This window comes from Apaloderma vittatum, unplaced genomic scaffold (assembly GCF_000703405.1).
Source record: "Apaloderma vittatum isolate BGI_N311 unplaced genomic scaffold, ASM70340v1 scaffold7776, whole genome shotgun sequence".
NCBI classification, from domain to species: Eukaryota; Metazoa; Chordata; class Aves; order Trogoniformes; family Trogonidae; genus Apaloderma; species Apaloderma vittatum.
In genome coordinates, this window is record NW_009721170.1 from 1,182 (window position 1) to 25,447 (window position 24,266).

The 24,266-nt window shown below is 43.6% G+C and overlaps 1 protein-coding gene across 1 annotated transcript; it reads left to right on the forward strand.

Moving 5' to 3' along the window:
* Nucleotides 1-940: 940 nt before the first annotated feature.
* On the forward strand, nucleotides 941-21,197 carry TMTC1 (transmembrane and tetratricopeptide repeat containing 1; the record flags this gene model as incomplete). The annotated part of the gene is made up of 9 exons (XM_009871271.1): nucleotides 941-1,084; nucleotides 7,807-7,915; nucleotides 13,003-13,105; nucleotides 16,031-16,166; nucleotides 17,098-17,242; nucleotides 17,371-17,508; nucleotides 17,896-18,018; nucleotides 19,133-19,210; nucleotides 20,246-21,197. Coding segments are annotated over 9 exons (1,117 nt in total), but the record flags the coding sequence as incomplete, so codon positions are not given.
* Nucleotides 21,198-24,266: the final 3,069 nt, after the last annotated feature.

Genomic DNA, 24,266 nt, shown 5'->3' on the forward strand with positions numbered 1-24,266 from the left:
CTTGCACAGCTGGCCTTGGACTGCTGTCATAGATTTATTTCTTTATTGTAACACATCTCAGTTTTTGCCCATTTATGACACAGGGTCCTGGGTGTTAAATCTTGGCCTGGATCACTTTTGCCCCTGGAGTTTTCTGGTGAAAGCCCTACAAACCCAAATATTAATGTAGGGGCTCAACTTTGGGAATTTAAGCAGCTGAATGAACCATGACGTGCTACTTAATTCATGAAGAATTTTAACAGAGATGCACTGGGCCCAGTATGTAGTGTTATAACTGAAAGAGGTAGGTGTAAAGATCAACAGATCAATTAAAAAGAGAACTGAACTAAGCGATAAAAGAGTACAACTAGAAGCCTAGGGAATTCAAACTGTTAAGCAGTCTGGTTTTAGACTTTTTACTTGGTCCTGAAAACATTGTTCAACAGGTGATTTCAAGTTTCCTTTTACACTTTATTATCACTTTTATTGTGGAAAGATGATTTATTAAAAAAAACCACCAACAAAATATTGAAAAATAACAAACCAGATCAATTTGAGCAGTGTCGTGCTGGTTTCTGTATATGTCAAAACATATTTCCACTGGAAACATATTTTTGACAAAGCAGTTCTTGCTTGTTTGAAAAACATTTTGAATAAAGACATTCAAGCTGCTTTAGTCACTTTGCCTTTTGCTTGGAGGCTAAAATAGGCTTTCAAAGCTGTTCAGTGTTCCCTTTTGCCCTGGAGGCATACAGGAACTGTAGGAGAAGATCTGATTTGCAATCTCATTGGGAGTTGAAAATGTTCCTCAGGACCTGCAGCAAATGAAGGGAAAACAGTGTTTCCTAGCTGATATCCTTTGCTTTACCAAATACCAGACAGCACTGGTGGCAGCATTAGTAACCTCAGCTTTATTTGTCAATTAATGACTGTCTGTAACTTGATATTGCATTTTTCCTAGACTGTACCCCCGTCACGCAAGTGCTCTCAACAACTTGGGGACGTTGACCAAAGATGTGGTGGAGGCAAAGGATTACTACAGACGGGCCCTTCAGCTAAACCCTCAGCATAATCGAGCACTCTTCAATCTTGGCAACCTGCTCAAGTAAGTTGAACACAGAAATGGGCCAAGGAAATTCACATTCTCTCTACACTCATCACCAAAGTAGGTTTTTCTGCCAACCAGTGGAGGAATGGCACTATTTTTTATTGCCAGCCAAGAGTGCCAGCCACGAAGGTGAGGCTTGTAGTTTGGATATCCTTCTGCTGTCTGCCACATCACTTCGGGTGCTGTTTACAATTGTGTTTCAGCTGGAGGGAATTTGCTTTTTCCAAATCAGGCATCAAAAATGAGATGCTAAGCCCAACTAGCCACCTGAGATTCCCATCTCAGTGTAGAGGGATGTAAGCCTTTCCAGTGAAGCAAGCCATGTTGTTCAAAAACAGTCATCTGATGCAGACCTAATAAATAACACAGATCCATAAATCCCTGTCTGCTAGTTCCCACTTCTCCTCATTAGCTGTATGGAAGGTTGATGCACGGTTTGCACATAAGCACCTAACTCTGAGATGCTCAGAGCAGCAGAAGGTTCACTCCATTGCAAAGCCGGTGGGTCTGGATTTAAGGGGAAAGCTGATTTACATCCCTATAGGGTTACTCTACTGAGCAAGAAAGTAAGTTAATCAGCTCATAATTTCACTCATTGTTATTTAGAGTGTCAGCTTTTAGCAAGGAGAATACCAGACAATCATAATCATGCAAATTAATTTGACTAGCCATATCTAAAGACTGAATTTAGATCTACACAAGAAGCTTTTCCAGTGTGATAAGACCTGCTAGGGGTGCAATTAAAAAAAAAAAGTAAAGTATCTTTATTCTTGTATTACTATTTTGCATCAAGAAAAAAACCCACTTGTTTTTTGTAAGGATAGCATCTTATTTGCTGACAGAAATGCATAAACTACAGCAGTAAAAATATATTTTTGTTGATGTAAATTGCACCTATTTTGCTAGTAGTAGGTCTCTGGTAAATCTTTTAGAGCAGATTAGGATTTAGTGTTGGACTGTTTTTAAAGTGGAACTGTCATCAAAATGTACTTGATCTTTCTGGTTATGAAATGTTACTCTGAGTGTGAGATTATATGAAGGATGTTAAGTGGATTGCTGAAATTCTGCCTGGTCCATTTGGTAGCAGAGTAGTTATCGAAATAATATTACAAGTAAACTTGATGATTTGAGGTTAGAATATAGGAAATGAGTGATTCTTAACTAGAAAGTAGGTGAATGCTTTACTGAAAATACAGGAAAGGAAAATGGTAAAGACAGTCTTATTACAAGAGAAATGGAAAGTCTTTGTATTATTCATCAAATCTGGTTGATGGAAATTAGTCTTAGGTGGCAATGGTGTTTAAAAATACATATTGTCCTTTTAATCCTTCGTGTTTGTCTTAGTCGTTATTCTCTTTGATTGTTTGAAATATAAAATATTAATTCAAAAGAGTGTAAACCAGAAGGAGCACCAGGGCGTCCTATGTCAATAGTGCTTAAATCTGGCTTGTTGATGGGCTGTTACGACCCAGCAGATGGGTGAAAACGGGATTTGTTGCACTGGCAAAGCACAAAGGAGATGTGTGGGAAAATCTCTTAGAACTGTTGTTTGTTTTGTGTGCAATATGTCATGTTTTTCCTGATGTGATAGTTAACGATATTGTGTGTCCTGTTGGGTTGTATGTGCTCTACATCCTTCTGTGGTGCCATATATCGCAATATGTTAAAGCTGTGTGATGCTTGTGCTAAACTTGTTAAAACAAAATACTCAATTTCCACATGCTTTTTTCCTTCACCCCATTTTCTAGATTTTTTTTTTAGGCTTCCAAAACAATCAAGTGTACCTGGCCATAGAGGTAGCTTTAATTATAACGGAAACTAGTCCTCACCTCCGTGTTCAGCTTTGAAAAACCTGCTAAAAGATAGGTAGAGTTCATCACATATGTAAATCAGATGCTGCATAGGCACATCCTATATGAATGTCTCCCCTAAAATACTAGCCCAAACCCCTTTGCAAGCACCTTTCCTAGTTCACTCATCAACTTAGCAGAGATCATCAGCCATGCTGGAGTGTGAAGTGACTTGTGAGATAACCAGACAGGAACGAGGCAGAGATTTCAGGTTCCCCTTTCCTAAAATTTTGTCTTTATTTATGTTTTCTATCTGAGTTGCCAAATGATTCTTTCGTATGTATGTATGTAGGACAACCAGTATTCTGCAGACTCTAAATGCTAGTATAATCTAGGTAGTAAATGAAAATCTGCAGAATATTACAGGCAGATATTACTATCTGGCTGTGCTATGAGACATTATGAAGAGTATTGTGATTTTTAAGCACATGGCAGAGAGAGGATGAACGGTCAAGCCATAAAAGCTTTTTCTGTCCTCTTTGCAGAGGCTTCAGTGCATGATGCAGATCAGGAAAAGCCGGATATGCAACACTTAAGGCATGTCCAGTAACAGCACCACTTGTGCTGGGGCATGTGATGAAAATGTCTGGCATGGGGAATTCCCAGTTGAATTGTGCTGAGTTCCTTATACCCACCCCTGCTCGTAGTGTGGAAATTTGATGGCGGATATTAGATTTCACCTCCTCTGGAGTGCTGAGAAAGGGGTACTCCAGGATTTTGGAAGGATGGATTTGCTATTCCAGTGTGGGAATCTGCCTCTCGTTATTCCCTCTAAATAAGCTCTCTATTTAAGCATTCGTTGCTTGTGATTTAAGCTTGAGTAAAAATGTGCTTTGAGGACCACAGGGTGGGATTTAAAAGTTTTTTTTCTGTGGAAGTCCTCGATGAAAAAGGATGTTTCCATTTTCTGTTTGCATGTAATGAAGACAGCTGTGTGCCAGAAGATGAATGTTCTCAGAAAGCATTAGAGGGTAGTGGCTGGTTTTGCTTACATATCCCAAAATAAAGTTGTATATCATAATTTTCTTGCCTAATATAAATATTGGAAAGTAGATAATTAAATAAGCCAACAGATTTCTTAGTTAAAATGGATCAAAAATATGGTCTACCTAAAACTGAGAAATCTCTTTCTCCACGTTCAGGGTCCATGGTCAGTGACACAGAGCAGCTTGATGTTGCTTCCTTGTGTTTTGTTTTGAAGTTTCTCATTATCTAAATATTTAACTCCTATATAGATTCAGTTTCATTGAGATACAGCTTGAAAAACTGAGATAAATGTAATTCAGAATACCTCACGAATTTATAGTCTGTGAGATAGTCAGTAAAGAGACAAGAAATAAAATACTATGAACATTTGAAGAAAATATTTATCTTAGCTTTCTGTTGCAGGAAGAATGGGAGAGAACTTCTAATTTGCAGTACTGTTATTTATCCATACCTAAAGCACTCCAGTATGCAGTACGCTATTTCTTAAGAAGAAAAGACTCATAACTCTTGATTTGAGGGTAGGGTGGCTTCATTTTCAAGGGGAAAGTGAAGTGCCTAGAAACAACGTTCACTGAAATCTTAAGTTTAATCAAAGGACCGATTCTCTTCTGAATGTAGAGTAACACACAACATCCTTTGCTTTTGTTGCCATGATTTAGTCCAAGTTTAGAAAAACTCAGCTATTTAAGAGGAAGGACTGTCTGCCTTCTCTCATACGAGCTTCTGGATATGTATGTACATGAATGTGCTGACATGGGCTTGTGTGACTGCCTGAAGATACTCAAAAACATCAGACAGATATTATGTGTATTGGGATTTAAGATGTTTTAGAGAAAGCACTCCCTTCCATTCCAAGAAGCAAACTGAGGGATAATGTTCAGTGATACCGCGTCTGGCTTTCTAGATGGTCTCTGGTTAGGATACTCTGCACTGCAGTAGTTATCCTTTAGTATCGCATACACTTTGTATCCTGTTTATAAAAAACCCTCAAACTCTGGCTGTGTCAAATTTACAGTAGATTGAGAAAATAACTTAGGTTGGAGTAGACCTCTGGAAATCATTTGGTTTGACTCAATTAGGTTGCTCAGGGCTGTGTCCTACTCCAAGATCAGCAATGCCACAGTCTCGCCGTGCAACCTGTTCCAGTGTTTACCATCCTTGTGGTGAGAAATATTTCTCCTTATATCTAATCAGAATTTCACATGTTCCTACTGGAGTCGGTTGCCTCATGTCCTGTCACTGTGCACCTTTGAGAAAAGTTTGACTCTGGCTTCTCTGTATCTTGCAACTGTGTAGTTGCAGGCAGGACTGAAATTGCCTCTGAGCCTTCTCTTCTCTGGACTGCAGAGACACAGCTTGCACAGCCTTTCCTCAGTGCAACTGGTGCTCTAGCCCTGACCTTCTTTAGTGGCCTTCTGTTGGGCTTCCTCCAGTAAGTCCATGCCTTTCTTGCACGGGGAAGCCCAGCTCTGGCCAGATACTGCTCCAGATGTGGCCTCACAAGTATCATATAAAGGGGAAGGATCACTTCCCCAGACTTGTTGTTGCAAAAATATGGGAGAGTTGCTCCTGGTGGAAAGACCCATTCCTTGCTGTCAACTCAGACACACTGATTTTATAGAGGATGAGTGGCTGGGGGCTCAAGTGGAAGAGGGAGTTGGGAGAAGGCACTGTAAGGCAAGGTAATTTTGGGAAAAATTGGATTAAGTGATCATAGACTCTTCATGTCAGTTGAATTTGTTCCTCTGTCTGTCACAGCAAAGGTATACATTACCTAGCTTTTCCTGCTCCACATCCCCAGTTTACAGTAAATTAGTGTATTGGACTGTTCTTCCAGTGCTCTGTGCTCTCACAGATTGCATGAGATTTATACAAGCCACGGCCTCGATCCTGCAAAACGTTGGCCTTGATCCAGGAAAGCACTTCAGCCAGTAATTAATTTTCAACTTGCATACATAAAAGTTAAGTATGCGTTTAAGTGCTTGGCCAGAGTTCTCAGTACTTGCAGGCCTGAGCCCTCTGAGAAGCTACTGGATCTGCTTTTCTTAATATAATTCCGTCTGTCACATAAAAAGATGCCATAATCTTTCCCTCTCTACCCCCGCTTTCAGGAGACAAAACATTGTTCTTGGATCAAACGAAAAAAAAGGCAATTTTGAAAAAAAGAGTAATTAAGAGGGCTGCCCCATGTTCAGAGTGCATGTTTGTGGTTAATGGGAACTTTTACTGCTGCTGAGTGGATCACTTAATCCTTTTTTTTCTGTAGCTGGCATTTCCTACATTTTTTTTTGCCAGACATCAATACTTTTATAAAGCAGTCATCTGTTTTTGATTTATAAAAATGTGTCATGAAACTCCAGCCAAGGGATCCAAAAGTTTTATAAATTGACAAGCTGGCTAGTCTTTAATTAGTGTAGGAGAAAAGTGGTTCTTTATTTGTTTTTGCTTCATTCATGTAATTTATATGGAACACCACTGGAAGAAAGAAAAGACTAGCACAAGTGGTTTTACTTAACTTAATGCACAGGCAAAATATTCTTCCAGTTACATAACTAGAAAGGAAAGAAAAAAGCCTGCAAAGCTACATATATTATCATCTGAAATTTGCACCTTATAAACAAGATCTGGTTACTTGACCATGTCACTCAGATGAAATCTAAGGCCAAAGCGGCAAGGTGTTCACATATTTTCTGTGTCCCAGAGCCCTTTGTTTCTTTTTGCAAAGCCTACTATTCATATTCTTTGTACACCCAGCACAAGGAAAATGTTGTTGTATTCCAGCTAAACATCTTTAGGTATTTGTTCAGGAACCCTTTTCATTTTTCTAAGGAAAGAAATACTGAGCGGTACTGAAAAAAATTGTAGTTCAAATAAATAAACATCCTTAGATTTTTGTTCAGGAAACCTTTTCTGTTTTCCATGGCAATAATTGCAGAGCAATGCTGGAAAAAAAACCTTTAACTCATCAGTATAGCCATCTTTCAACTGGCTCTGTTCGTAATCCTTAGGATCTGAAGAACAGACTTCTCTAGCCTAACAATTGACTTCCTAAGGAAATATCTAGATATCTCAGGCAGAGTTAACAGCAATATTTTAATTTCAAAGTCCTAACAGTGGTCGTTGTCTAGGAACATGTAAAGACTCTGCAGGGTTTTTTTTAAGGAAATACAAACATTTTGGTGTCTCCAGCCTACTGATGTGAGAGTGAATGTTCTGTTCCCAGGTCAGTCAGCATCTCAGTGACATGACTGAGGCCAGACGTCCGGAAGGAAACCTGGTGTTATCCCAACAGCATCCCTTCCACAGGGCATGTGACTTCCCAAGGACATTGCTGAGAGGGTCTTGTGCCATACTTCATGCCTTGGGACACTTCTGCTATCTTGTTCTTCATGTATCTTTAATTCTTGATGGGATGGATGGAGCAGAATTGGATGTATTTGCAATAAAGGCAACATACAGTAGGACTGGAGAAGTTTACAAAATCTGGTGGTTATGACTCAACAGACGGAGCATGTGGCCTATACTGCTTGCCTGAGAGCCAAAATAAAATACTTTTTGCTCTTCAGTGTGTAAGGTTGAGAAATGCACTGTTTTGGGGGTGGGATCATTGCGTAGTGCTCAGTATGACAGTCACCAGAATAGCAGATCAAACGACTGATTCATTAAAGCCTACGTCCTCCCAGCTCCTGAGAGTAACATATGGAAACAGCGATGGGCCAAGGAGATGCTGAGTATGCACACTGTGGAGAGGAGGCATGAGTCAATCATTCAGTCTTTTTCTAAAAGGTCACATCTCTTTAGAGCAGTTAATCAGTCGTATAACCTAAACATGCGCTTACAGGAACATTTCTCTCTTTTTTTCCCTCCTTCCCTGTTCTGCAGGTCCCAAGGGAAGAAAGAGGAAGCTGTAATCTTGCTGCGGGACTCCATTAAGTACGGCCCAGAGTTTGCAGATGCTTACTCGAGCCTGGCCTCGCTGCTAGCTGAACAGGTAACAGGCATCACTTGAGTTCTTCCTCCTTTTGTGCCAGTGTTCATGCTGCTGCAGCCGTGACAGCTACTGCACATCCCAAGAGAGCATCATCACGTCGCACGTGTGTGGTGTGGGTCCGTGTCTGTCCGCAGAGACTTCTCAAGCTGCTTTGGAGACGGCTTTTTCAGGATGGGAGGCAACTCATTTGCAGTGAATAATTGCACCCACGTGATGTGGCCTTGAATTAAATCACAGTTGAAGTTGTGAGTAAATACCCTCTCTGCAGCTCCCCGCATCTATGGCAAAGTTGTAATCCATCGTACCTTGAATGTTGTGACAGCAGAACAGGCGAGCGCTGCCCCCTCAGACACACACACCTATCTAAGTAACCTTGAGATTTCTTAATAAATCACTCCAAATCTAGAAAATGTCAGAAACCAGGTGGCCTCTGCAGCCCGAATCCTGCCCTTGCATGCACACGTCGAAATACGGCCCTTAATTACTGTGGTAGATGATCATATACAGGGGGTGGGAAGGCTCAGTAGTTTAATGTTGCTCTTAATGAACAGCTGTTCAATATTTTATTTAACCTCATTCTTCAATATGTGCCCTCAGGCCTTATTTACTGCGCATGGCCCGGGCTGTGCTCTGGAGGCAGGATTACTCATTTCCTCTTGGGCTTGTTCTCCATGCTCATTATTCAAGGCTCTCCCTGCTCTCTGTAGCTAGGTCATTTATTTCTACAAGGTCCCTGTGAGGTGGCCTATTGATCCCATAGAGGAAAAGGGAAATCGAGGCACAAAATGCTTGAGTTCAGAAGCCACAAAGCATGGGTGCCCAAGTCAAGACCACCAAGCCTTGCTTTCCTGCATGCCTGAGGAATGCTGTGCTTTGGGCTGTCTCTTGGACTGTGGCCACAATCAACATCCCCAGTCTGGGGCTACAGACATGGGTGACGAGGTCTTCATAACTGCACAGCTCCAGCACACCTCCACAAACTGTGTTTCTTTTGAAAACTGATTTTTTGAAAACCGATTTTTTTTTCTCCCTCATTTTTCAGATCTAACTGTTCCATAGCACAGGGGTTAAAGTTTTCTTAAAAGGTTGCCAAATGCAAATACAGATAAAGCAAAAGAATATAATTTTTCACCGTCTTCCATTGATCTGATTAGTGAAATCTTCTCTCTGTAAGGGAAGTGGATAAATTTCAGCAAAAGTATACGCAGGGGTGTTATTCTGGTTTAGACTTCTCTGCAAAACTCACTGATTATATATGTGGATTAATGGAAGATGTGTTATTTTTGCTTTTAAGTGACTTTCAAATATTTTAATATTACCAGTATTAGCTGCAGGGACCTAGAAGTACAGTGTATGTATTGAAAGAAGAGTCTCACTGAATGGGAACTGTGTTTTGAATAAGTCCATCAATGAAGAGTCTCCTGCAAGTGTAGGAAATGAGTCCTCTGCAGTAATACTTGGTTTTAATATTAACTGAAATTATTAATTAGAGCCATCGATTGTAAGGTCAACAGAGCAGTAAAATCATTATAGGGTCCTGAGGCCTTCTGCCCAAAGCAAATGCCATTAGTAACTCCAGCAATAATTCATCTACTCTTATGTATAGATTTTTCATCCTCTTGTGACCTAAGTGGTAGGGGGAAAAAAGCTAGTACAATTTCCTCAGAAAATAGCCATTTCCTGCAGGCTTTTAAGACCACTTTATGTTCAGCCACAACAAATGACTACCTGATCATACAGCTCCTGCCTTGCACACCTATCCTAGTCATCGCAATAGGGACCGTCCATGAACAGCCCATGGCTGTGGAGCAGAACCACGCTCTAATGCTGTGTCCATCCTGGAGGGGTATGGGGGGAAGCTTTGGCATCTTCAGCCCAAAGGATGATGACAAGACCCCATTTTTTTCCAATTTTTGGTTGTACTCTTTGTCCAAGCAGCAGTGTCCAAAATGGCTAAAAGTTACAAACCTGTTTTTCTGTCTACTTGTGGCCCAGGGTCTGTCTCACAGCTGGAGGGCTGTCTGTGATGCCGGTTAGTATGCAGAAAGCTGCATCAGCAGCATCTCTGTGGAGCTTTGGGGAGCACAACCTGGTTCCTTCTTCACTGGGATGTGATAGAAAGGGGCTGAAGTGCCCTAAGTGGCATGCTAAAATAACTTGCATGACGTGACTGTGTCCATGACAAACCACTGCTCCTTCAGCTTTGCACTAATGCTAAGAAGGGGGAGATGGGTGGACACAGCTCAGTGAAATAGTGCCAGGATTGCCTTGGTTCTGCACAGCATGTTACCTCCTATCTTAAAGGTGATGAATCCAAAATAAGGCTTGTGAGTCCTTTCCTCCTACACCTCTAAAAAGCGCTCCTAAGAGGAGTGTCTCACATGCCAGGGAATTAGCCTGTAACTTGATGTAGTTGCCCTTTTCTCTCCTTGATTGTTGATTCTGAAACCAGAGCTGATGTGGAAAAGAACACCGCCACATTTTGTAAGACTTGTTTGTGCCTTTCATAAATGGCTTGCCCTTCTTACTGCTCTTTCTGCTTGGTATCATAACTTGATCACAATGTATTGTTTTGTTCCTTGTTTTCCATGATCGCTGCAGTGATGCTAATAGCAGAAATCAAACATTTTTGTTTGCCATTTTCACAACACTCCTGTAATACTGGTTCCCCAGGATTTACTCTGAACAGCACCTTCTTCCCAGCTCTTGAATTTTCATCAGCCATCTTGTGCTATTTGATGGCTCTTTTCAGGCCCTAGTTTCTGGATTTGAGTGATTTTGTGTGTGTGTAATAATATCAACCAAGACTGAGAAAAAGAAACTTTTTAACCCACTTAGCTGCAGAGGAGAGCCTACTCAGGCACAACCAGACTGAAAAACAGAGCCATAAAAAAAACAGACATAAAACCCCTAGAGCTCAACTGCAAGATCCTTACATGCATAATTTTTTTTAATATCATAAAAGTCTCATACATTTTTAAGCCAATCTTCTGAATTTTGTGAGGTTGATGAATGTTCCATGAAGGTCTGGGAGTGGCATTATGAAGTGTTGATGAGAATCAAGCCTTGATGAACTTAAAGTATTTCTCCCAAGAAGAGGAGAGGCTGTGAGGGAGAAAGCTCTGGCACAAAAAAAGTGGTCCCACCCTTCCCAATTTCTGGCTGAGCTTAATCATAGATGCAAACACTTCATTAGAGAAATCATCCCAGACTCTACGCTGAGCCTGAGGCATGCAGGGTCAGGATGTCAGGTGCCAAAAATCAATGCAACCATGATAAAAATTCTAAAAGTGCTCAATGTTGGTGAGTGTGAATGTTTTGACAAGGGACGCCACTCATCCAGTTTAACATAGCCCTTCAGTGCTTTAAAGATTTGGTTTATGATTGGTAAAGAAAGTGAAGAAAACTGACCTACGTGCACACAAAGCTATATTCTGTGGCTGAAAATTAAAATCAGAGGAAAAGAAATTAATACAGAAAACTTTGAAAATATGCTTGTTTATGTCTCAGTGACACACATGCTTTCTCAAAAAAGTGCTCTTCATTTTAGTCAATTCTGATAATTGCTACAGTCTTTCTGACCCCATGGGATAATGATGTCAAATTCACACAAATATATCCAAAATGTCCAAACTTAAGCACTTTTAAAAAATGTGTTTCCGTGTTTTATCATGCACTATCTTTTCTGCAGTCTGACCTTTATCATGTAAATGTGAAAGCATTTAACCATGGCAAACGTGTGCTTTCATCAAGCTGTACTCTTCCAATGGGATTAATTCCAGCTTTCCAGTTCTGAAACTGGAGGTGAGAAAGGAGTCCACACATTTAAGCAGCTGCAGAGCTAAAGCTGCTCTCAGATACACCCTTTAAACCCAGAGAAAGCCCCAGAGGCTCCAGGGTTTTCAGGCCTTGAGGAGAGGAGAGACCATAGCTGGGAATGGACCGACCTCTTATTTCAGCATGGATTCAGCTCCCAAACAGGAGGTTTGCCTTGGTGGCTCCAGGCCTTCGTCAGTGGAGACCTGGATGGCTGATCTCACCTGGGACCGTCACTGGGAGGCTGTGGAGTTTTTTTGCCGTAGGGCTGTGCTGCTTCACGCCCCTCTGCACTGTGTTTGTCTCTGCTGTTCATGATTTCCTTCCATAAATACACCCAAGAGCAAATCTCTGAGACTGGGAGGGAGAAAGACCCTGATAATTCGTGCTAGCAAGCATGCAGGCAGTGGGCTCGCACTGCCTTGCTGGAGGGAAATGGAAACCTTATTAAGTTGCTCTTCGATGCAAACAAGGCCCTTATTTTCATTTCAGGACCAGGCTGCCCATAACTCAGGCTAGAGAGTCCAGCAGTGGGACTGGACAGGGTGTTCCCAGAGAACAGATCTGTGTTATCCAGAAGTGTTCGGCACCAACAAACTTACTTGAAATCCATGCAAAATGTAAGGGCTCAGCATATCTGGGAATCAGCACAGGGGCACGTCCTGTCAATCCCAGTGAGCTGCATCTCATGCATTGACAATTCCTGGTTTTAATCTGAATTGGTCGGATTTCCCCCCCTCTTTCATTGCCCCCGAGCCTGCTCCAGGTTCTTTCATGCCCCTGCACAAGCTCCCCATCCCCCAGCTGTCACACACACCAAGCTTTTCGTTCCTTGTATTTTCTCCGCTGCTTAGGGAACAAACAGCAGAGCTCCAGAGGGGAAAAGTTAGACAGTGAGATTCATTAAACAAATAAATTAAAATAGATCAGCTCCCAGAGGACAGATATTTCTCAACAGAACCGACGTGACCCCTCTCACTGTGTGTTTCCTGCCTTGGTGACGTTGCACACGAGCCACCTTTTCTAGCTGTTATTTTTGTTTCACAAATTGGAAGTGTATGGGAGAAAGGCTGTCTGAATTGCTCGGGAGTCCTAGACAGCAGCTATATTGCATCCATGCATTGGGGTAGAATTTTGGCCTCCTAGACAACAGAGTGGGCTGGCTCCCCGAGCTTCCTGTGCAGTGAGGGAGTTGTGACATAATGCAGGTCTGTTGCAAATGGTGCTGACACCCTTTCTGCCATGGCTAAGAAAACTCCTTCTCTTTTAAGGACCGGCTTAAGGAAGCAGAGGAAGTCTATAAGGCTGGCATAGAGAATTGTCCAGAGAGCTCTGATCTGCACAACAACTACGGTGTTTTCTTGGTTGATACCGGTAAGTTAGAAGGAACAAGAGATTTTTACCTCCCTGCCTTATTTGCTTTGATTTGTTTTATTCAGCAGTACACATCTAAGAGGACGTCAAATGCTTCCAAAGCAATAGATGTGCCTCTGCTGTAGCTTGGAAATAAATATCCCCATGCTGCTGAGATGGCATGCTGCACTGAAATTTGTAATCCATGCAGGCACTGTGCGGCAGTGGCATTCAGCCCGGCTGTTCCCTTCAGTGTTTCTCACCATCTTTGCACAGGCAGTTGTCCTCTTCAATTTGAGCTGGGCAGCACCCTGACAATACTGTCGTCTCTCCAAGAAAGCATGGCCACATCAAACCAAATCCCAGGCACATAAGTGGATCTTTATGGTTTTGGGAGCACTGGCAGCTGTACTTGGTGACAAAGCATCTATTTGACTGTAAAGGTTCAGTGCCACCGCTATAAAAACAAACATGGCTTTTGAACCACAGTCGTCTGTGAAAATAAAACCTAAGGTATTGTGAGGTGAATTGATTTCTCGGGATCTCTGTAATGACATCCAAAGCTTTTCTTTTCTGGGCTCCTGGTTCCCATCCAACTTCCCTGGGCTCAGGCACTTCCTGGCATCCACATAAAAACAACCAAAAAAAAAGAAAAAAGCCACTGTAATTGCTGCGTTTTATTGACAGGTTTATAAGCAAGGCCAAGTTTGACAAATGACCAGTGGAAGCTCACTCTGGTCCCTCCAGAGCTGAGACTTGTTGATGAGATATTGTAGACTTAAAGTGTGTGGTTGCTACCTGTTCTGCCCCTTTCACACTGTGCCCAGTTCTGGTGGTGCTTGGGAAGAAAGGAGGGTGGTGTCCATCAGTCTGCAGCTGACTGTCTAGTCTATGAGCTAGTGGTTAGCCATCACTCTTCTGTAGTACCAGTGTGAAGTAAATAAGAAATGAAAATGAATATTTGTAAGCAAAAAAGGCATCGTGGCATTAGCAACAGAGGTTGAGGTTCTGAGTTTGTGCCCTGGCAAAATTCAGGCTCGCAAATAATAAAAAATCCTCGGTCATTTCACTTTGACATTGTTCTCATCTTTGCTTCCCAGCCCCGATAAGCTGATCTATTCCTGCCAAAAAATGTGGTTCAGATGCAGTGCAGTGCACATTCGATTTTTTACACTTGTGTATTCTGCCAAAATCAAACCTAACTTTTCATGGTTTACCCTGACACTTCCCTAAAAACAAAAAACAGGAAAAACAAACAACAGGAAAAAACCAAACCACTGACTTTTGCTGCTTCAGGCATGATGTGTAAATAACCATCGTGGAGACATGACAAGGTGTGAAGGAAGTGGCTGGTAGTGAGCCCGTTGCAGTCTGCGCTCTTTTCCGTCGGGCACAGGGCGATGCTGTGAAGCACCACGCCAATTAACTTGCAGGATTTTGTGCAACAAGCCTCCAGCAAGTGTCGGCTCTGGGGAGCCATAATTCTCAACAGCTCTGCAGTGGTCATAGACAACTCCATGTGTCTCCCTTAACGATGCGCATTACCCCGAGGTAATGGGTTGAGCCAGGGAGGCACTGGGTGACTTATGGACTGAGGTGCATGCCCAGCTGCTTCCCAGGGTGTGCTGTAGATAAGATTTTCGAAAACATCTGCCTGCTCAGCGGTGGGAGAATATCAAGGCTGCTGCTGGCTGTTTTGAAAAAAGTCCTACCATGAAAGATATGTTGCTGGCCTTAGATGAATCTTCTAAATCTCCCTGCAGATGTCCCTCCTCTGTCCTGTAAAGGAGGTGCCAAGAAACGTCAGTGTTACCTTTATGTTGCATACATAGGAAAACCAAACTAGGTCTTAAAAGCTGTGAAAATAAAGTTCCTGTGGCAGCATATATTTAGTGCCCCAATATGTGCAGGCTGTTTTAAAGTTCTGCTTTCCAGCTAGAAACAGAATTAAATATACTGTGAAGTGATTTGGCTTAAAAAATGCCAATACTCAAAAGCTTTGTTGGTGGATAAAGCTCTGTGAGTATCGGTTTTCATCAGGAGATTATCTGGTCTAGAGTGTGCAAACCAATTAAACAAGCACTGAGGTTAAAAATACAATATTCGCATTGCTGAAATTCTGGAACTTTGCACTATGCCCCATTAATTTATTTAGTGGGTACTCAGCAGGCCCTGACAGAGAAAAGTACTACAAGGTCCTTCTTGAGGAATGTCATTATTTAGCTAAAGAAAAATACACTGTTCAAAATAGAGATTTAGGCTTTGGGGCTAGTGGTCTGGCACCTTTCTTTTTGCAGGGTGTTGTATTTTGTTGCGGTGCTGGGTGATGTCATGGACTGCGGGCGCTTGCGCCAGTTTTCGCACGGCGAAGCAGTGCCACCCAATGGCTCCTCTGCAACACAGAGGTGGTGCCTACGTCCTCCAAAACAGGCACCTGGACAGCTCTGCTCTGGGATTTATTGCCCCGAGGTGGGAACTAGCTGGTCTCTGGCAGCTACTACTAGTCCTGTTGAGCAATGCGAGGAGACCAAGCAGGGCCAGTGCAACAGAAGTGGGAGGAATAGTCCCTGTTTGGAAAGAGCTGAAATTATTTGCAGCTCTGGTGAGGTTCTAAGGAATACTAGTTGGTTTGTTCTCTGTGTCTCCCCTGCCTGTCTCTCCAGTGGGTCAGGGTGGAACAATGCTGTCCTAGGAGGTGGGACGTGTGCCCCAGACCATTTTCTGGGTTTGCTTCTGCCCTTAGTACAGGGGGTGCATTCCCCCTCCAGCGTGACAGGAGAGTGTTTTCAGTCAGCAGTCTTCATCTCATCATCAGCAGGGTTTCTTTTTCAGAATGGTTCCCATGCACAGGGCAATAGCTGAAAGAAAACCTGGAGCATTACTGTGTGCTGAATTTGCAACGGGATTTTTGTGAAGTACCAGTTTAACAGCTCTTCTCCTCTCTAGGGGCTCCCGAACGAGCCGTGTCCCACTACAGCCAGGCCATCCGCCTGAGCCCCGCTCACCACGTGGCCATGGTGAACCTGGGCAGGCTTCACCGCTCCCTGGGGCAGAACAAAGAGGCTGAAGCATGGTACAAGAGGTAAGAATTTGGGATGGGAGACAGAGGTTTCCCTCTTCCCCCTGTGTGCCTTGTCTCTGCTAAAGAGCCTGCCATACATAAATCTGTCAGTGCATGTTTCGGAAGTGTTCAAGGCCAGGCTGGACGGGGCTTTGAGCAGCCTGATGTAGTGCACTAGATGATCTTTAAGGTCCTTTCCAACCCAAACCATTCTAGATCCTATGATTCTGTGCTTCAGTTTTCCTCCCTTCCTTCTCCAGCCATCTGCAAACAGATTTACCTTAGCTAATTTGGATGGGTTTGGGAGTGCTTGGTGAGGCAGTACAGACTCATGCAGTGTTGACTTTTCTGGACTGTTCCCACGCCCCCAGCATGGACACACTGCTGCTGTTGGCTGGGGGAGATGCTCTAACAATGAAGTTGGAGGTTTCCCAGTGGCACAAGCAAGTTGTTAGCATAACTCCCACCCTACTCAAATCTGGTCCATGGGTGCTAGAACAGTAACAGCTGTAACTGCTGCACAGGCCTGCACCAAAAACTTGGCACCACCAGGAACTCTAGCCCTTTCCAACAGTGTGCTGGTAGGCAGGCTCTGACTCCTGGTATGCAGCAGTGTGGAATGTGTGTGTGTGTGTGACAGAGGGAGGGGGTTGCTTCCTTTTTGATATCCAGATTTGTGCCATCACTCTCCTCAGTTCTGCCACCATCAGCCGTCTCCATCTCTGCTGCATGCTCACTTGTGCTCTGGAGGTGGCCCTCTCCCCTTCTCAGGTGGTCAGAGGTGTTGCTGCTGTGGGCATGCTCATCCCTCCCTGGGATCCTAAATTTGTGCTCCCCGTGGTGGGATTAACAGGATGCAGGGCTTCGCTGCTTCATCCCAGCGCAAGCCACACCTCACTCTTCTGCCTTGTTCCTCACACCACCTGGAAGCATCTCTTTTCCCGAACTCCAGGGCACTGAAGGTATCCCGGAAGGCTGAAATCCTGTCCCCACTGGGGGCTCTGTATTACAACACAGGGCGGTATGAAGAGGCGTTGCAGGTTTACAGGGAAGCGGCATCACTGCAGCCTTCAAACAAAGAGATCCGACTGGCGCTGGTGAGTGTGGGGCCAGCTCGGCCAGGGCAGGGCCATGGAAATGGAGCATCAGCCACCGGCTGCAGCATCATGTATTAAGGAGAGTTGAGCTTCATAAGATCATAACCCTCTATAATCCATCTCCTTAGGCTCAGGTTTTAGCAATGATGGGGCGGACAAAAGAAGCAGAAAAGATGACGAACCATATACTCAATGAGGATGTGGAGTGTCTGGAGTGCTACCGCCTTCTGTCAGCCATCTACAGCAAGCAGGAGCACTATGCCAAGGTAACGTGGTTGCAGGGTGGCCGTGTCCTGAGGAATCACACACAAAGCTTGGGTTGAATTTTACACTCCATCTCATGAGAGACATGTCATGTGCCTTTGTGCACATCCACTGGAATTATTTTTTCACTAAAACCTTCTGTTTATCTAGGTACTGGGACTGAAGCTAAACAATGTGGTTTTCTCACCAGTTACTTCTCCTGCTGCTGTCAGCCCTAGTGCTCATCAGCCAGAGGCATCTAAAAAATTCATTTCCACATGTGTTAACAGTGTGGAGCAAACAAGGGAAGAAGGAAAATTACTCTTATGCTCGGAGGCCCTAGTGGTGAGGAGAGCAGAAGTGGAAAGGCACAGAATACAGTAACACAATGTCATCTTGCTTTTTCACAGGCACTTGAAGCTATAGAAAAAGCTCTTCAGCTAAAACCAAAGGATCCAAAAGTCATATCAGAGCTCTTTTTCACTAAAGGAAACCAGCTAAGAGAGCAGAATCTCCTTGACAAGGCTTTTGAGGTATGACTGCCGTAAGCCTTATGGATAGTTTTATACATTAAAAGATAGAGTTAACTCATTGCATCAGATACGCACCACTGCATGTGCCCTGGATATTGTCCTTGGGAGCTCAGCAGCTCACCAGTGGTACAGCTAAAGCTACAAGACAGCTAACTTTGCCAGAATTAGCTGCAACTCTTTTCCTCATTCCTGTGTGGAAATACAGCTCCCTGATCTGAAAGGTTATGTACGAGTTGTGGTGGGATTATGAAGGAGCATACGCCTTTTCTCATTGACCGGACCCTTGGTCCATCCAGCCCCAGACCCTCTTGCTGGCAATGGCCAACTCCAGGTGGCTCTGCTGGAAGCTTGGGGACCGGTGAAGAGCCCACCACATTGTTATATCTCATCTCATTAGGTGATAGCTGAGAGGTTGTCTTATCCTGTGGAGCAGGAGGCTTGATAGCTCAGAAATAATATTAGTGTTAAAAAATAGCACAGAGTATTATTGGGGCAGTTCTGAATATTCGCAATATCTCTGGAGATATCTAATCTTGATTTGAATCCTTTCCTGTTGTGACACCATAAAAATAGTGCTGTTTGACAGAGTTCAGAGGTCTTTATCGCTTCTTCTCCCATGCGCTCAGGTTGGGGGCGGGGGGCGGGGGGGGAATAGCACTATAGGACTGCCCTCAAGTCCTCATGAAACTTCCACACAAATGGCTGTAGCATCATCTGCTGCCAGCTCCAAATTAAAGCCTTGCAGATAAGGAGCATCACAGCCCATGCATGGCTTCTGGTTGGCAGGCACCTACCCAAGGAAATGAACCTGATGTGCAGAAGACCCCAGGGGTGCAGGGTGGCAAGGAGAGGGTCGCAGGGGTTGGTGTGGCTCCTCGTACAGTGCTGTGGGCAGGGAAAACCTGCCAGATGAGCTCAGAGGTGAAGTGGTATATAATGTTACAGCTGGTGTAAAGAAACTGAAATTCAGCTTGTGCATTGTATATGACAAGAGTTTGGAATTATGTTTTAACTGTATTCAGAAGGAGAGGAAACTTGGTTTCTCTTTCCCCTCCAGCACTGTTTTTTTAGAAGAGTCAGATTCTTAACCTAAAAATGTTTCATATTTATGTAGAGCTATAAACGAGCTGTGGAACTCAACCCAGACCAAGCACAGGCCTGGATGAATATGGGAGGCATTGAGCACATCAAGGTATGACAATTTTTGTTTTCCTTTTGCTGTCAACTGCAGAGGCTACTACTTGAGACAGAAAGCTAAATTTGTTTCAGACTGCCAAGAGCTGCATGTTTTTGAACAGTGAGTGTCCCCAACGTATTTTATAGAAGAAGGAGGAAAGTCTGCCCACCCCAACTAAAATTTCTCAACCAGGTTGCTTGGGAATATGTATCCTGCAATGTAAATCTCATATTTTAAAAGGGCAGGCTTCAAGGAACAACCTGCCCATCTCTAAAGTTTTTCTACTTCAGTTATTGACCTACCTTAGAAAGTGTCACCGTGAGTCAAGTTTTAAGCTTCCTTTCTACCTAATTAATTTAATAAAGGTGTCTAATGCAGAATACTGGCATGAAATTATGGAAATAGCCTGCCTTGTGGTTGCTTATCTTTTTGAATACTTTAGCATATCATTATGATTTGGTCTTAAGGAGTCACATTGTGTGATATCCTTAAGCTATTCTGTCGCTGAGTAAAATTAACTCTTCTGGTGCAGCATAACGGAAAAATGTAAATCTATTTCTTGTCACGTGTATTTGATCAAATTCAGGCTAACAGCACTCAATGATCCATCATAATGAACCTTTAGAAGTCATCTAGTCCAACCCTCCTGCAGGAGCAGGCACATCTTTAACTAGATCAGTTTGCTCAGAGCCCCATCCAGCCTGACCTTGAATGTCTCCAGGGATGGGGTTTCCACCACCTCTCTGGGCAAGCTGTTCCAATGTTTCATACCTTCATTGCAAAAATTTCTTCCTTACGTGCAGTCTTTTAGTTTAAAACCATTGCCCCTTGTCCTGTCACAATGAGCCATAATAAAAAGATTGCCCCCATCTTTCTTAGAGGTTCCCTTTAAGTTTGGAAAGGCTCAAATAAGGTCGCCCTGGAGCCTTCTCTTCTCCAGGCAGAGCAACCCCAACTCTCTCCTTTAGATTACGGTCTTCACCGTTCCCAGGGAATGAACTTTCTGTGTCAGGAAATGTGAATGAGATCTGGCACTCTTTTTCTTTGTAGGGGAGCTACGTCACTGCCCGTGGCTACTATGAGAAAGCCTTACAGCTGGTTCCAAACAGCAAGCTGCTGAAGGAGAATCTGGCCAAACTGGATCGCTTGGAGAAACGGTTTCAGGAAGTCCAGGAGAAAGACCAGACATAGCATTCTGTCACCAATGGAAAGAAACCCATGCCCCTTGGAGAAGAGTATGGTGGAAACCTATTGCTCAAAGTGATGCCGAAGGAACTTTGATACAACTCAGAATTACGGAAGGCAAATTATGAATGCATGCTTGTGTTTCACCAAAGTTAAAGGAGATACTTAGCTCCTGTGGGACATGCTGGAGAATGAATCAAAACCTTCATTTAATCAAGATTTATGTTTTGGCTGAAGCCCTTTTAATCACATCAGGTGTGTGGGTGGAACATGTACCTTCAATATCTTGGTTATCGCTTGAGAAACCATGAAGATAAAGCATTCATCCATTGGAGCAGGGGTGAAATAGCACCTCCTATTTCTCAACACAGGCTCACCTCGTCCACATAAAGTACCACTGATGAGCTTTGTAGCAAGTGCTGCCAGGTCGTTCTGAGCCGGGAAAGATAGTCCTAATGGTCATGTAAAAAGGTTTCAAGGGGTTAATGCTGAGGAAGTGGTGGCCACTTTTACAGCTCTAAATGTGGCGTGAAAATTATTCTAAGGAAAGGGAAAGCGGTATCTGAATATCACCCTGGAAGGGTGTTTCTACAAATAGGACAAATGATCCTTTGAGGGAAAAACCTCACCTGAATGTTTTACTCATAAGATAGTAATATTGTAGTAATTCAGGTTCATGATGTCAGTATTGTCAAATAACGTATGGCTTTACCCTTTGCCCTCTTCCTCCAAGCCAAATGATTACTCTGAAAAAAACAGAAGCTTCAAAAGGCAATGGGAAACTCTAGGATTACTTGTCCTCCTGTCCAGTCCCCAGTAAAAAAACCAAACCACTGATCTGATCAATATAGGAGGTAAAGTAAAGCCACAGAGAGATTAGGGAAGATTTCCTAGCCTGGAATGTTACTAAGGAGGCTTTTTTATCGTCGAATCATAGAATAGTTTAGGTTGGAAAAGACCTTTAAGATCATCATATCCAACCGTTTTATGGGTGTGTGGGGACAAAGCCCATTTATCATGGGGATAACACTGACAAAACACTTAATCAAAGTGTTCTCACCCCCTCCCCCAAAAGCTACAGAAAATGCCCTATAGCTGATCAGGCATAAATCTATATTTTTAAATACTGAAGTGGGAAAGCAAATTCTCTTCAGAATTGGGGCTTTTATTTTTGAGCTTTATTTATTTAACCTATAATAATCAAATAATTAATATATTTTCTCTGTTTTATACAAATTGGTCAGTATCCTTCACAGCTGGCCACGTGGCTGTGCATCGTGACTTTTGTTGTCTGAAGTTAGAAAAATGCAGTACTACCGAGGTGTGCTTGAATAACTCCCCTTAAGGATGTTTCTAAAGCAAATGGTTGCAGAGCACATTGGACCATACTGTCACTGCAATAACTGCACTTCTGCTGCTTCCAGCAGGGTTTGTACCAGTTCACAGAGAGCTCTAGTGGGATCCTGCTTGGTCACACTGCTTTTGGGTTTGGACATCAGGGTAGGCCATCAGTTTGTTCCTCCTGCAGCAGGCAACTTGCAGTAAAAGTTGTTATATTTGAGCTTGATTGTGGCCAGTCCCCGCAGAAGAGCAGCCTGGGATTTGGCATTTTTACTAAAGGACAGTTCAGATTAGGTATGCGATGCCTTGATATACCCCTGTCAGGAAAAGCCTGTGTGGCAGTGACCCGTGTGGTGCCTGGGTTTAGCTGGTGCTGGCCGTGGCACCTCAGCAAGATCCAAATTTGCTCAGCATGATGCGACAGCATGTGCTGGTGGCTCCGCTGATTTCCTTTAAAAAGCTCAGTGTTTAGCTCCTACTGGTGATAATTTACTGACGAATTATTAACATGATTCCACCTGCATTTGGAGCACAGAGGGAGTCCAGGCTGGTGCACGTGTCTGCCCTGCCAGGGCTTGTGAACCCACTAGAGCCACAGCTGTATGCCCACTGAGATGGGGCTGAACTTGGGAGGTACTGGTGCCCACTGGCCAAGGAAACCAGTGCCTATTGCTGGGTAGGAGTTGAGGGGAGAGATCATCACAGGGAGGAAGTGGTGACACACATTCCTGGGCTCTCTTACTTCAGACCAGCTTCCCAAGGGAGCAGCTGGGACAGAAATAAGCAAGCTTTTTGCTGGTGAATTTTCCCCTTTCCCCCAGGCCAAGCAACCTACTTTGCTTTCTGGGGCTGAGGGCAGGTTTGAGGTCCTGGAGCTGGGTCAGTGACCCTTGTCTTTTCACATAACCTTTAGAGCCACAGACGTGCTGATGTGGTGTTTCTGCAGGTCCTCAATGCAGGTGCTCCACTGGATGCCATGTGTGGAGTAGCTTTGCACAGCCCTGGCACTGCCAGAATGGCCAGGAAGGGATGCATCGTGCTGGCAGAGACCCATGGGCTGGGGAAACCAAAGCCTAAATGGCCTCTTGAGAGCAGACGGTTCCCCACCGTGCATTGCAGAGTTGTAGATGGTTCATTACTGGGGTATTCAGAGGTACCTGGACCATAAAGCTCTCTGCCTCTCCCCAGGGTGAGCCTGCCTTTGAGGCAGCTTCACCAAAGCCCCATGTGCCCGGGCTGGGTGGCTGCCTGCAATACCGCTAGGTGGTTGTGAGTTTGGGGGCTAGAAGTGCCAGAGGGTGTTTGGTGCAGCCACCAACAGCGGGGCCTTGCCATGCAAATCTCCCCAGTATGGAAGAGGCATCTGCAGAGTGCTCTGACAGCTGGCTGAAGCGTGGGAGTAGGGGTAGGGGGAGATATATCTCATTTAAAAACATATATCAGCTATAAACTTTGCCTCATAGAGATATATTAAATAAATACTTTATATTCTACAGGCCCCACAGCAGTGTGGCTTTAAAATGTGGCCAATGAAACATATTTTTTCAAATACAGAATAAGTTGTATTTTTTATAGCAGTGCTTTGTGAGGGGGAAGACTTGGTTTTGTGTTTTTAACTTCAGCTTAAATCTTAGGTTGTCTTTCCTGAGAGACCTGGTAGAAATGATTGTCTCGTTCTTGTCCTAGAACCTGATCAAAGCCATCTTGACCTCCTAGAACCAAGTGCACGTGTAAAACTATAATATAGCTTTGGGTGCCCCCCTCTCAGATCCTGAAGAAGGATTAGTGTTTCTGCAACTCTGTCTTACTTGCAGAATAACGTAGGAAAAGGAGACCATCCTCCCAGTGAGGGAGGCAACTTGAAAGATATGGCGGGTGTTCATCCACTCACCTCAGTAAGGCAGGTAACATATCCAAGGAGTTTAATCCCAGTTGAACAAGATTATGTTTATATGCTGAAAGGCTGACTCTCCACATTTTGGAGCTGGATTTATGGTAGTTGCGGAGAGAGGAGGGCTCAGTATTGAACCCCACTTTCCTGAACGAGCACTTTATACCCTGTCTGTGCAGAATGACGGTCTGCAAACTGGCAGCATGTCTGGAGAACGATTCAGACCCTGAGCTACCAAAGCAGTTAAGACCTTGTGAAGTTTTGAGCTGACTCCGTGTCTCGTTGGTGTCCATGCTGAAGCGCTAGGTTTGTTCAGGACATTAATCTTGTGAAAGGTCTATCGCAGGCAAAGTAGGAGAATGGAGTGTGATGTGAAATGGGTTACGTCCACCAAAATGGAATGCTATGGTGGAAGATAAATAGAGCGAGTTACTTTGTGATAAACTGGATATTATCTTAATTAATCATAGGAAATGCTCTCTTCCTCTAGCATTGCACAGCTTCTAAAATAATGAGTTATAAATACATTGTTTTCTGCCAACTCCAGTGCTCAGCATGGTTCGCAGAGATGACAAATAAACAGATGAAGCTCTACCTGATGGGGGAAGAGTTCCCTCTGTCTGCAAGTTGTATTGGAGAAACTTCAGTGCTCAC